At 37.1% G+C, this 14878-nt stretch overlaps 1 protein-coding gene across 5 annotated transcripts in view; it reads right to left on the bottom strand.

Moving 5' to 3' along the window:
- The window catches only part of FAM135A (family with sequence similarity 135 member A), a 131637-nt gene that overhangs the window by 99397 nt on the left and 17362 nt on the right, over positions 1–14878 (bottom strand). For all 5 annotated transcript variants that reach the window (XM_023544512.2, XM_003404403.4, XM_064287842.1 and 2 more), the window contains exons 2-3: positions 8944–9036; positions 7335–7450 (exon numbers count right to left, since the gene is read on the bottom strand). In XM_023544512.2, the coding sequence (XP_023400280.1) occupies positions 7335–7411 (77 nt within the window). In that variant the 5' untranslated portion in view covers positions 7412–7450; positions 8944–9036. The remainder of the gene's footprint in view (positions 1–7334; positions 7451–8943; positions 9037–14878) is intronic.

The following is a 14878-nucleotide window of genomic DNA, read 5'->3' as shown; positions in this document are numbered from 1 at the left end:
TCTTGTTAGCAGTATGCTGGATTACAGACTGCCCCAAACATATCCGGAAACAAATTATAAGTGTGATGAAATTTCACTTGCTTTACTAAAAATTATTAGAACATGTAACCACTTTGTCAAAGTTCCCATTTCCTCTATATATTTGAAAATACCTGACCTTGCCCATTTGCTCCCTTCTGAGACGCATTATATTCAACTCCATTCTAGAAGCCATTTATTAACATCCTAAAACTGTGCTATTCAAAATGTGGTAGATACCTTGGTGCCTGCCTATGAACTGTTACAGTCTGCAATGAGGTAAAGTAAATCAGCTATATCATAATCAACAGCACACTATTTCAGCTCACTTTTTTTTTTCCATAGCAAGACTTTCTCAATGAAGAAAACAGTGCATTCATTTACATTCTGCCAAAAGCTCCTCAACTCTGCTTAGATCAGTAACAAACACTGCAGGTGAGCAACTCTGGGTAGCGCAGTCCTAAAGAGTTCTAGAAAAAGATGTTCTAATAATTTTGCAATGGTCTCCACAGAGAGAAAATTCTCCCCCCTAGTTTAAAACCTAACTGAAGTTGCGACAGCTTCAATTTAATCCCATTCTCTTATCCTTTATGAAGATCAAGATTTATGTTCAAAAAGCATTTTTTTCCCCTAGATATTTAAAGGGCAATATTCCTTTCCCCCTGAAGCCTCTTGACACATGTATTTTGAACAAAGTCATTTGGGAAGTTTACCATCTTGTAATCAGATCCTTCAAGTATAATAAAAATTTTGAGAAAATTTATATTGCTCATTTATAAGACATACATCCATACACTATTCAGCAATGTCAGATTTATGATCGATGCTTTAGAATCCATATTTTGAATTCGGAGATTACAAACCTACAATATTAAAAAAAAAAAAATGATAGGAGAATAGATTAAAATAAAAATAAAGCTAGTTAACCTCCAGATTGTTAGTATCTAAGCTTTTTGTTTACCATTAAAGGAAAAAAATGTAATTAGGGTAAAAATCAATTATTACGTAAATATTTTAGTCATCTGTCAATTCTTTCCAAGGAAAGTAAAAGAAAAAAAAAAAAAAAAGAGTAAAACTGCCTTGTAGGGTTTCTAAGACAGACAGAAATCATCTTTCATTTTCACAGAAGCAGACTGCCACATCTTTCTCTTGCGGAGCAGCTGGTGAGTTCGAATCTCTGACTTTTCAGTTAGCAGCTGGGCACTTAACCACTGCATCACCAACAAGTCTAGAAAATATATAACTTTGCAATTCAATTGTTAATCTGTCTAGCAATCTGAACGATGAGAGACCAAGGAGAAGAAAGCTGAGAAGCCCCAGTCAAGGCCATTTTAGGCCAATCAGCCCACAGCTGACCCATCAGCTGACCCCAGGTGTTTGAGCTTAGCGGAGATCAGCTCAGCTGGCCCCAACCAACCTATAGACTCATGAGAAACAATAAGTGGTTGCTGTTTTAAGTCACTTAAAAAAAAGTTAAGAATTGTTTAAGGCAGCATTTGATTATTAAACGGATACCATATGTTCTGGTATGCCTACAGCAGTCCTCGTTTTCCTCTATTGTGTCATCTTAACATTGTTTCCTTTCACTCTAAAAACTATCTTGGTTTAGTCAATAAATTGTATGGTCAGCCTAACACAACAGTCATGCAACCTGAGTTATTTAAACAGTTTTTAACCTGCACAAATTTTAAACCAGATGCTTTAGAATGTCATTTTAATCCTACTTAACAATAGTCACCACAATCCAGACAAAAAGAAGGATTAACTATTACCCTAATTATGTTAGAATCTTAAATACGGCAGTAAAAGTACTTCCCAGTTTTAGGTACCATACATTTTAAGATCTTAAAAAGGATTGTAAGAAAGAAAAAAAAAATCTTTAAGAACTAATAAAGGTGTTAAGACAGACAGATTTAAAATGAATATATAAAAATCAATGTCTTCTTTTATATGAAGTAACCAGTTAGAAAATGTAATGGAAGAATATATATGTAAGTGAAGCAATCTATTTTTTGGTTCTTATTTCATACCTTATTTATTTCCCACATCCTGTTAAGCAAAAAACTATTTTAAAGAACCATCTTAAGCAGGGGGATATAAGGAAATAGGAATGGCTATTTACAATGTTTTGTTAAGCTTCATGATGAAGAATGGTATTCAGGAAAGAAAGTTGCAAAGGGCCACAAAAACACCGGCTCACAGGTGAATAGAATAGGAAAAAAAATTAAACATGTTATTTTCCTCATTGTTGGAAAATATGAACGTATTTGTTTTGGTGTGAAAAATAAGAACTTTAAAGCTAGTAGCTAAAAAAATGTGTGAATTTTAATTTATTCTCTTTCTATCCTCTGTTTCTAAGAACTCAATTATTTGTAGTATCGATTATATACAACACCTTGTCAAGATACAAAATTGCGAGAGGTAAAATTAACATGATTTTATTGAGTAAAGTGGTTTCACAGATTGCATAAATACCTGATTTTTTTCAGTCAAAAGAATAACATTGTTCTACTTGAAATCATCAATTTTATATTTTTTATATTATACCTTTAAATATAAAATAAACGTCAGAGGAAACTACGCATATATGAAAACTACCTTGCAAATGCAGTAACTGATTTTCAAATAATCACTTTTCACTAACCTAAGCAAGCAATTTGTTTTCTAGCTTAAACTAGTCTCCAAAGCCAATCTCAATACTGAATTTTTTTTTTTTTTTAAGCATTTAGCTTTTGGAAATCACATTTAAGGAAAACAAACCTATAAAATGTAACATGTTCTCTCTGTTCTATACCTGCCTGCAGTTTAGGCACTTTCTAATCAGTTCTACTTCGTTACTACGTAACAACAATGGTAGCAAAATTAGACACTAAAATATTTAATAAAGCAAGGAAAGGACTGCCACTAAACACATGAAAGAATTGTTTCCTCACATTCCATTTCCATTTAACCCTCATTGGACTTTAATTTCAATACTATTCAGTAAAACATTTACTGATACTATTTTTAAAATATCTAAGTATTTCATTGGAATACTTATAAAATTTTACATTTCTTATTTCATTCTCTTAAGCAAATCACGTCATATATTAGGGAAGACATTGGAAAAGATAACATTCATTTTTTAATTTCCTAATATTTAAATATTTGTTGTTGGTTTTTTTTATTATTTAAATGTTGGCAAATTTGTTTATCTATCAAAGCTGACCGTTATTTAGCATAGTAGCCAAACACAAACTTTATACAATCGTCCTGTGAACTGGCTTAACAGGCAGAGGTAGTAAGGGCTCAATAAATAGCATAAAAACCCAAACCTACTGCTGCTGAGTCTATTTTAAACAGATCCTTTAAAGATAAATCAGAATAGAAAGAAGAGTATAATTAACCTTTGAAAATATTTTTGCAAAAAAGCAAGTCAAGCTATATGTCTCCAAACAAGAAGCCTCTACTCATCCCATTCAACTTCCGTAATTCTTCCAGTATTACCAATATTGTCCAAGCCACTGAGATTTAAAATTCAGTATTATCCTCTAAAATTTTCTTTTTAAAAATTCAAAATTTGCACAAAAGTAGAGAATATAGTATAATACCCAGTGCCCAGTTTCAACAATTAAAAAGATTTTCCCATGTGATTCATTTATATCTTTTTTCTTTGCTGAACCATTTCAAAGTAATCCAAAACATCATGTTATTTCATGCCTCTACATACATAATTTTTAATATTTTTTTCTGAGTATCACCCCCATATGGCATCAGTTATTAAATCCTTTTATTTCCCTAAATGTCTCTCAGAAATCAGAAAACAAAACATTTAAGGCATTGTGGTAGACTGATTCCAAAAATGTCCTTCCCTGTCTCCATGCCCTTACACCACGATGTCCATTAGGAAGTGAAGTGTAGTTCCCTACCCCTTACATCTAGGCTGGCCTTATCATTTGTTTTGTCCAATGCAGGGTGGTGGAGATGACAGTGTGCCATATCTAAGCCTAGGTTTTAAGAGGTCTTCTAGCATGGTTTCTTTCTTTCATCAAACCCCTGCTTCCACCATGAGAACAAGCTAAAAGATAAGAGACAGTGACACAGGGCTGAGTCAGTCCAGAAAAGGCCATTTTGCATCAGTTAGCAAACTAGCCAGCTAACTGTGGATTCGTAAGCAAGCCCAGCAAATTTTAGTCAAGCTAGCCCAGACCAGCAGAATCATTCACCTGATCTATACACTCGGGAGCAAAAATAAATGTTCATTATTGTAATGCCACTGAGGCTTTGTGTTTTGTTGTTAGCTCCATTTTGTGACAATAAATAGCTAAAACATTAATTGGTACCTAGAAGTGGTAGGCACCATAATAAAAACTTAAAATATGTGGCATTGACTTCGAGCCCAAAATAATAGTTACAAAGACTATAACAATAAGGAGGAAACTATAAGAGACTAAAAAATGGTAGCCCATGTTATGGTGATGAAGCTTTTTGTAAATACGCAGCCTACAATAAAGAAGTTTAAAAATGTAGCTAAGAAACTTTTGGACTTGCGTAAGCTAATTTCTAGGCAGAATGCCGAAAATATCAGCTAACCGCAGCTAGTTAAGTATGATAAGGTGTATAAAAAAAGAGATGAGCTAAAGAAAGAACCAGTTATTTTACAAGCAGAATTTAGAGAGAATATAGAGGGACCGGGAAACCCTGGTGGCATAGTGGTTAAGAGTTTGGCTGCTAACCAAAAGGTAGGCAGTTCAGATCTACCAGGTGCTCCTTGGAAAATTCTTTGGGGCAGTTCTACTCTGTCCTATAGGGTCGCTATGAGTCGGAATCGACTGGACAGCAACGGCTTTGGTTTGGTGTTTTGGTACAGAAGGACCAGGGCTTGCTGGGTTAGAAAATAAAACTTTTACCCCCAGTCTCCCAAATGATTTTCAAAATAAAATGAAGTGCAGGACAACTATTGGTCTCTTCTAGTCTGGGGCAAAGGAGAGGGAAAAATACTAAAGACCCAACAGAGCAATGAGTCCAAAGGACTAATAGACCGCATGAACCACAGCCTACATGACCCTGAGACCAGAAAAACTAGATGGTACACAGCCACCACTACCAACTGCTCTGGCTGGGATTACAACAGAGGGTCCCAGGCAGAGCAGCATAAAAATATAGAACAAATGATCAAATTTACAAAAAAGACCAGATTTACTGGTCTGACAGAGACTGGAGGAACCTCCAAGACTATGCCCCGCAGAAACCCTTCTGAGACTTGAAGCCACTCCTGAAGTTCACCTTTCAGCCAAAGATTAGGCAGGCCTATAAAACAAATGATAACACATGTGAGGAATGTGCTCCTTAGATCAATCAGGTATACCAGATGGAATGGGCAACACCTACCCAGGAACAAAGATGGGAAAGTGGGAGGGGACAGGAAAACTGGACGAAGGGACATGGTGAACCCAGGGTAGAAAGGGAAAAGGGGAGTGCTGATGCAATGCGGGATTGCAGCCAATGTCATGAAACAATTTGTGTATAAATTTTTGAATGAGAAACTAACTTGCTCTGTAAACTTTCACCTAAATCACAATAAAAAAAAAAAGAAAAGAAATGCATGGGCAAAGATCAAATCAAGGGTGCGGCTGTTAAGTTCCTTTGTTAGGACCTCTAAATGAATTAAGGCAGTGCTTGCCAAAAGGGCTTTAGGAAGAAGTTTAAGGGAACGAGCCCAACAAATTTTTCTCCCCAAGTAAAAAAAAAAGAAAGCAGGAAAGTTTCAAAAAACAATTGTGGGTGTGGGTTTTAGAGCATGGGAGGGACTATGTCAGACACATAGAAAGCCCACAAAGTTTTTAAAGTGAGTTTTACTGGCAAAAGAATAACCAGCCTGTACTGGCCTGGCTGGAGGCTTGCTTGGCCAGCAGAATGCAGTGGAATAGTGTGCTAGTTCGTGGGGCTTTTTTCCATTCTCTGCTTTCTTTCTTGAACCCCTGCCTCTGTCATGAGTACAAAACTCAGGCTGACCTGCTGAGAGACATGAGACTATGTACAGCGGAGTGGAGCGGAGCGGAGCGGAGCAGTTTTTGTTTTTTCAACAAAGTGGTAAAGTAAAGCCAAAAAAAAACAAAAGACGGTCTCTCTCACTCTCCCCGCTCTGTAGTCACGGCCTCACAACCACCACTCTTAGAACACACTTCTGGGTTTACATCTTTGGTTACTGCAAGTACCTATAAACTGTTCCCCATACCTCTATTTCTTTTACCCAGTCATCAATCTAATATATCATCATCTTCACCATGTTAGCAAATGCTTATTGTAATAATGATAATTTTATACTTACTTGGAAAACACCAATGGTTACCCATATGCTCATGCCAACTCTTCTCTGGACATTCAAAGCTCATAACAAACATAATCTCTTCTTTACTACCTTTACTACCTTTTTTTCTGCTATTCTCCTAGAGAATATCTGAACTCCTAAATATTCTTGAAAATAATATGTTCCTATTTGCAAGATTTGATTCATGCTGCTGTATCCTACTAAAAGGATTTTTCCCCTTATCTTCTGCTTATTCAAGTCTTATCTGTACTTTGGTCCTACCCCTCCATAATGTCCGTCCTAACATCCAAAACTGAAAGAGCAAACCCATTGTCATCGAGTTGATTCCGACTCATAGTGACCCTATAGGACAGAGCAGAACTGCCCCATCGAGTTTCCAAGGAGTGCTTGGTGGATTCAAACTGCTAATCATTTGGTTAGCAGATGTAGCGCCTAACCACTATGCCAATGTCCTAACATACTAACCCACAATGATGTCCTTTTGTTCTAATTCCTGGAACACTTCTTACATATACTTACTGGAGTTTCATTATGTATGTTTTGTGTGTCTATTTAGCTATTTGTTTGTATATTTTATTTTCCCCATTACACTCTAAGCTTTTAAAGAGCACAAATGAACCTTAAACATTTTCATTAAAGTCCTCTCAGTGCTCAGTACAGTGAAATTCATAAACACGTGTTAAATATATCCAACATTATCATTAAATCCATATGAATAATGCCCAAATAGTGACTTAAAAAATAAAAGTTCATTAAAGTCCTCTCAGTGCTCAGTACAGTGAAATTCATAAACACATGTTAAATATATCCAACATTATCATTAAATCCATATGAATAATGCCCAAATAGTGACTTAAAAAATAAAATTTATCTGAGAAATAATTATTTGAACATAACTCATTGTCTTTTCACTCCTTATATCTGCTGGAACAAAAGTATACGATAAATTTAAATAAAAACTGTGTGTCTTATGCAAAATATACAGTTTTCACATTAAAATACACACCCTCTCTGAAATAAATCCACATTGTAGAACTTGTTTAGCTCCACGGAGAATTCTACCATTGCTTGAACTTCAGTCATTTTTAATTGATACCCAGACAACAAATCTGGTAACAGCACCTTGGTTAAAGAAGGAGGAAAAAAATCATGAGAAGCAAACACACACAAAAAAGCCAGCTTACAAAAACACTCGCATTTAAACATATTTTAGAGCATAATATATAGACATGAAATAAAAATGAAGCTAATTAGTCCAACATACCTAACTTAGCCTCACACATCTAAATAGCATCAGAGCCTGTACTCACTAAGTAGCACTACTCTCCATAAGATTTGTCCTGTCAGAGTGCTTTTTCTAAGATTTGTTTCCCTTGATGACATCCATGTGATAATAAATAATATAGAAAATTACTAAAAGGAACTCTTGGCTTTACCTATGATAGATAATAACTTTTTCTTTAGTCAAGTTACCAAATTCTCTCTTCTAGCTCTACATTTTACATAAAGGCAATTCTACAGGCAAAAAAAGAATCAACATTCTATAATTCCCATTTAAATTCATGAAACATTTTTCTTTTAGATGAAGAAATAGTTCTTAAATGACTTTTCATTTTTAAATTAAAAAAAAAAAAAGATTTTTTTCCCTCATTACAAAAGCCAAGTGTTCATTTTCAAAGGGTTTAAAAATATAGATATGCAAAAAAGAAAAATATCCACAATTCTATTCTTTGAAATATATAATTTAGTATATATTCTTCATACGTGAGTACATCTGTACAATTTTTATTAAAGTGGGATCAAAACACATGTACATTTTGTAAACTGTTTATTTTGCTTTATTTTTTATGAACACCTATGTCAATAAATGCAGTTTTACAAATTTATGATTAATTAACTATTAGACTGTGAACATATAATTTGAATAGTCTCCTATTGTTGGGTATTTAGGTGGTTTCCATCTCATTTACTATTTTCAAAAAAAGCATGGTAACAATTACTCTAATCAATAATGCATGTTTTAAAAAAACAATTTAAGGTAAGAAAGTGTTCAAAGACAGTTTTCCAAGGGTCTCTGATGTTTTTCCATGTCTTGCAAGCACTTTCCTCTGAACTCTCTTTACAAAAATGTTTGTATAGCTACTCTCTTAGAAGATAGAAATAGTGCCTTACTCTAGAACAAAGGACAGATCTGATTACTGCGTCATATGGTGAAGTCTCCCTCCAGACCAAAGGTCAGGCAGGCTTATTGTCTGTTATAAAAGACATAGGTTCCCTTAGCTCAGGTTTCCTCTCCTATAATAATGTTTACTTATAGGCAGATGTCATCTGGCATTCTTTTCATAGCACTGTGAGAAATGAGGCTTGGGGAACCAGCACAAATTCTAGTACTCTGGTTTACTACTATTGCTGCGAGTATAAACCATCTTTGACTTTGATCTAGGAGTACCATGTCTTCTGCCGACATCCATGGCACTGTAGCAGGCTAGCTTGTTAGCTTACAAGTAGGATAAAATCTCACACCCTTCACAGTCTCTGAAATAGTTCTTCACTGCAATTAGGGAACTATTTTGATCTACTATGAATTAAATGCAAAGGAAATGCCATATTCTTACCTCTGCTGATCAAAACTTCATTTTAACATTATTAAGTAACGAATCTTGTACTTCCAGTTACTGATTCTTGTTGTTAAAAAAGTATTTTTCCTCCTATGAGAAAAAAAATAACATCTCAAATGGTAGACGAAAAAAAAGTCCATTTTAAGGAAACCTAGACTTTGTTACTTAGTAGTCTCAATTATTTAAAAGATCTATACCCTCCATAGGCTTAGGAATAAGTTTTGGAGATTTTCATTCAGTCTGATGTCAATATTACCTATTGGATCTCTGTTAAGGATTTACTTACATATACTTTAAAGTACAGTATTACAAGGAGTACTTTCTAAGTTTATTAGCTCAGAAAAAATCTTCACAAACACTCAGAACATTATAAACTATTAAGATGTAAAGATTATCATTTTTAAATGGCTGAGTTGAGTAGGTGATTTCTCTGTGTGTATGTACGTATATTTTTTAATACTGCTATGAGCTATTTCAAATATTTTGATTAAAAAAGAGATACCTAAATATGCTATGAACAGTTTTTCTCACATCTCAAATATTGCTTAAGTTAAAGAAAAGTATCGTTTACTGTTATAATTTTTTTAGGTAACATGTAGAAGAGTGAATGTAACATGTCAGAATAAAGATTGTGTTACATTCACTCTTCTACATAGATTTTTTTCTTCTCTCCATCATAACTCCTATATTCAACTTCCACAATTGCTTTACATGTTAACAATCACATAATATTTTATAGTAACTATTTCTAAGGAGATCAAAACCATGTTTTATATAAGATATTCTCCATTTCATGAAAACACCTTATTTAATATAGCTTCTCCTGTACACATATTCTTACATGCAAGGTTTAAATCATGCTCTGGTTTTGCCTCTGAGTCAAGTTTGGACAAGTCTTGATGCCTTAACTTACTCAGATATAAAACAGGTATTCATTCATTAAAACATTTATCGAACGCTCACTACAGGCAAGGAATTTCAACAGGCACAAGACACAGCGTTAAGTTCCTGAGCTCAAATAGCTCACTATCTATCAGGAAGAGATAAATATGTAAGTACAGCATTATGGGTAAACCATGGATAATGATCTGAGTCTCAGGTCCAACATACTTTCCTCATGTCTTCACTTCCTTTATGGAACACAGCACCTTCACCACCTGTGGTGAAATGAGTTCCTTTATGTGGCCTTTTGCCTTGGTTCTTCGGAAAAACAAGGGATTTTCCCACTAAGCCCTGCGGAGTTACCTTTGTCCTAGTTTTCACCCTAGAGAGTTTGTTACTTTTGTCCAGGATGATTGACATTTCCTGAGTAAGCTGCAAACAACTTGATTTTTTGTCTGGCACTGGGCTACAGCCTGCCCTGTGATTGGTATGCACCCTGCAGGGATTGGTCAATGGATTATACAAATGAAGTGACTATAGACCACGCAAATGAAGTGTCTGTGGCCTACCAAGAGGGGATCTGTCAGTTCAGTTTGTGGCCCTGGTGGAAGGGCCACGCCTTGAAATTAGCAACGAGTTTGTAGACTGAAGCAGCCAGCCTCACAGAGGTTTTTCAGACAGGAAGAAGCAGGAGTAACAAAGAAGAGAGAAGAAGCAGAGAGAGAAGGCAAGGAACCTCCAAAAAGAGCCTGTAACACAGGTCAAGGGCTGTAACACTGAAGACAGTGAGAGGCCCAGAAACAGCCCAGCAGCAGAGCCAGTAGCAGCAGGCCCAGGAAAGAACCAGTAACACAGGCCTCAAGGCCAAGAGGAGCCTGTCCTAAGGGGGTGGAAGAGGAGCCTGTCCTGAGGCAGCTGAGAGAGGAGCCTGTCCTCAGTGGACCAAGAGGAAGACTACATAGTCAAGGGAAGCTGAGAGCTGTCCTGCAGTGAAGAAGGGAGTCTTTGCCTACATGCTTCCTGATCTGGATTTCTAAGTTGTTGCCTATTGATCCTGATCCCGAGTTGTACTCTGTTACTCAATAAACCACTTACCTGTAAGTATGGTCTGTAAGTTTTGTATGGCCACTACAATGGATTATCGAACCCAGGAGAGAAGTAAAGAGTGCAGTGGGAGGGACAGCTGGTGTCAGAATTGGTAAAGAGGTTGAACGAGTGGAGGTATCTCTGACCTCCATCTCATAGAGATCAGCTTTGGACTGATCCTGGTCATTATTTCCCCCTGAAGTTAGGTTCTGATGTTTTACTCTTACTCCTACTTGTATCTCACACCACCTAAATCAGTAGGTCTATTATGTGAAAGAGAAATAAGTTTTTCTCATCTAAGTCATTTTAATTTTGGATCCCTATTACAGCAGCTTGGCCTATTCCTTAATACAGAAATTAATACCAGAATTAGGATGCTGCCGTAACAAAATCCTAAAATAGGTAGCACTGGCTTAGGAATTAGGTAGCAGGCAATAGGGAAATAGGTAACTGCTAGAATACTAGTACTCTTATTATGTTGGAGTAAAAGATTTCATAAAAACTTCTACCTACAGGGGTCTTAAAAGCTTGTGAGCGGCCATCTAAGATGCTTTACTGGTTCCACCCTGTCTGGAACAAGGGAGAATAAAGAAAACCAAAGGCACAACGGAAAAATTAGTCCAGAGGACTAATGGACTACAACTACCACAGCCTCCACCAGAATGAGTCCAGCACAACTAGATGGAGCCTGGCTACCACCACTGACTGCTTTAACGGGGATCAAAATAGAGGGTCCCAGACAGAGCTGAAGATAAATGTAGAACAAAAATTCTAACTCACAAAAAAGACCAGACTTACTGGTCTGACAGAGACTGGAGAAACTGAGAGTATGGACCCTGGACATCCTTTTAACTCACTACTGAAGTCACTCCTAAGGTTCACCCTTCAGCCAGAATTAGATAGGCCCGTAAAACAAAACAAGACTAAATGGGCACACCAACCCAAGGACAAGGACGAGAAGGCAGGAAGGGACAGGAAAGCTGAAAATGGGGAACCCAAGGTCGAGAAGGGAAGAGTGTTGACATGTCGTGGTCTTGGCAACCAATGTCACAAAACAATATGTGTGTTGTTTAATGAAAAACTAATTTGCTCTGTAAACCTTTATCTAAAGCACAATTTAAAAAAAATCATCTATATGAGACCAATAGGACAATACTTACCTTAAAGCAAAGATGAGAGAAGGTAAGGGGGGGCAGGGAAGCTACATTAATGGAAATGGAACAACCAGAGCAGAAATAATGAGAATGTTGACACATTGTGAAATATGTAACCAACATCACTGAACAGAATGTACAGAAATTGTCAAACAGGAACCTAATATCCTGTGTAAACTTCTACTAGAAACACGATAAAGTACTATAATTAAAACAAATAAAAAACTATTGCCTACAGTAATTTATTGACTACCAAAAAAAAAACCCAAACCTGTTGCCCTCAAGTCAATTCCGACTCATAGCAACCCTACAGGACAGAGCAGAACTGCTCCATAGGGTTTCCAAGGAGTGCTTGGTGGATTTGAACTGCCGACCTTTTGGTTAGCAGCCATAACTCTTAACCACTACGCCACCAGGGTTTCCACTTATTGACTAGGTGGCCATAAAAAGCCCATAGCCACAACATAGGTGTGTTTTGGGGGTTCTTTTTGCTATATTTACTTGGGCAAGAACTGACCAGTTTGCAAGGAAAGATGGATAGGAAATAGAAAAGAGGGCAGAAATGCAGGACCTTGATGCCAACTACTTCAAGACTCGGAACATCAGATGAGACTGTTAATTAGTACCTTTCTCATAGGCCTTATTTTTAAGACTTCATGACCAAACAAGAAGCAGCCCTGGTGGCACAGTGGTTAAGTGCTCGACTGCTAACTGAAAGATCAGCAGTTCGAACCCACCAGCGGCTATGCAGGAGATACATGTGGCAGTCTGCTTCCATAAAGATTCTTGGAAACCCTATGAGGAAGTTCTGCTCTGTCTTATAGGGTTGCTGTGAGTTCCACTTGACTCACTGACAATGGGTTTTGGTTTTAGCTGACCAAAAAAGGGGATCCAGCTTTGTATAAATACTTGTTATTTGAGGTTGCTTCAAGACAAAGCCACTAAAATGAGAGAAAGTGGTGGTGCACAGAAGGCAATAAATGAGGCAGGCTTAAGAACTATGTCCAGAAAAGAACTCTGGTATGGATACTGACACACTGAATGAATGGAGGGTAACATATAAGTATCCTACTACGTTTTTGAGAGTTGTATTTGTCAAAGAAACTGTAAGCTAGTGTGTAAGTCTGTGACTGTGTAACTTGCACGCTAGCAAACCTGCAGGAAGCAGGTTATGAAAACTGTTTATCATACAAAGTGGGCAAACTGTCCTCTCAGTACTAACTTCAGATGTGGCCATTGAGGTTAATACAAGGAAGAAACACTCAGACAGTAGAGAAAGCAGTCATACTGTTACAGACACAGGCATTCTTACCAAAAAGCAGAACTAAGGATATTACTCCACTGACAGGGCAAGGGATCGTCATTGCTCCTGCTGAGTATAGAGACTGCTCTGTTTCTCCCTGCTTACTTTCCCAAATGGGAGATTTTATTACTGTTGTCCTCTTTCAGATATATCACTGTATGTTGGGTGTGTGTGGAAGCAGTGGGGGAAGAGCAGAGAGCTGTGTTTTGTTTATAGGTCTTGCAGATCTGACGGAAAGTACTACATAGCCCTCAGCAAGCCCAGACTAATGAAACGAGTGAGACCTTGGGTTGTCTTCTTTGTGGAAGGGAGGTAGGAGTGTTTTCAACAGGTAGGAAGAAGGGTACGCATGGATATTTAGGTGGATAAAGGGGCAGACTGTAGTAGGCTGCTTGTCATTAAGGTTTTCCTCTTCTTCCTAGCCAAATGGTCAGCCTGTATGAGACTACATTTCCTAGCCTCCCTTGATGGCAAGTGTTGTCAAGTGATCCTACCTGTGAGATGTACACAGAAGTAAATAAGTACCTCACTTACTTAAAAGGAAATTCTTTGCCCTGGACTTTATCTGCTTCCCCCTTTTTTAGGCTAGAATATCTTCTTGACAGGGGCCTACCTTTGACCAAACAGATTAGGACAAAGCCCTAAATAATGATGAAACAAAAAGATATAAAGATTTTGGGTTCCTGAGTGGCTCCACAGAGCACAGATGTCCTACTTGCCTAGACTGCTCAGACTTTTTTGTCTTATAACTCTTTGTTATAGCAACTATATCTAACTGCCATGGACTGAATTGCGTCCCCCAAAAATATGTGTCAATTTGGCTAGTCCATGATTCCCAGTATTGTGTCATCTGATATAATTTTCCTTTGTGTTGTAAATCCTACCTCTGTGATGTGAATGAGGTGGAATTAGAGTTTGGAGGGCGGGATCATTGCCGAGATGGTCTCAGAGAAGACGGGATTAGTTTTAAGCCTTGAGAGTTAACGTAAACTGTTCTGTGGGTTTTGGACTTGCTGGGGGTCCATTACCCCTTCTTTCCTTCCAATTTCTTCCCTTTGTAATGAAAATGTCTACCCTGTACCTATTCCACCACTATATTTTGGAAGCAGATCACTTGTATTCTAGATTTCACAGGTTCACAGATGAAGAGGAATTTTACCCCAGGATGGTATATCCCTAAAGTCTCACCCTTATTTGATTTAGATGATTCAGAAGATGAAATTTCAAACTTAGAGTTGATTTAAGACTTTTGAGATGATGTTAGGGGATGAATATGTTTTGCACGTGGGAAAGACATGAATTTTGGGGGGCAAAAGGACAGCATGTTATGGATTGAATTGTGTCCCCAAAAAGCATGAGTTGTGAATCCTAACCTCTATGCCTGTGGTTACAATCCCATTCGGGAATGGGTTGTCTGTGTTGTGCTGGTACGACAGGATTAGTGTAGAGTATGTCTTGAGTCAATCTCTTTTGAGATATATAAAAAAGATTAAACAAGCAAGCCAAA

Source organism: Loxodonta africana, chromosome 1, assembly GCF_030014295.1.
Source record: "Loxodonta africana isolate mLoxAfr1 chromosome 1, mLoxAfr1.hap2, whole genome shotgun sequence".
In the NCBI taxonomy this organism is placed as follows: Eukaryota; Metazoa; Chordata; class Mammalia; order Proboscidea; family Elephantidae; genus Loxodonta; species Loxodonta africana.
Note: the sequence above shows the minus strand (reverse complement) of the source record. Positions and strands in the feature narration are given on the sequence as shown.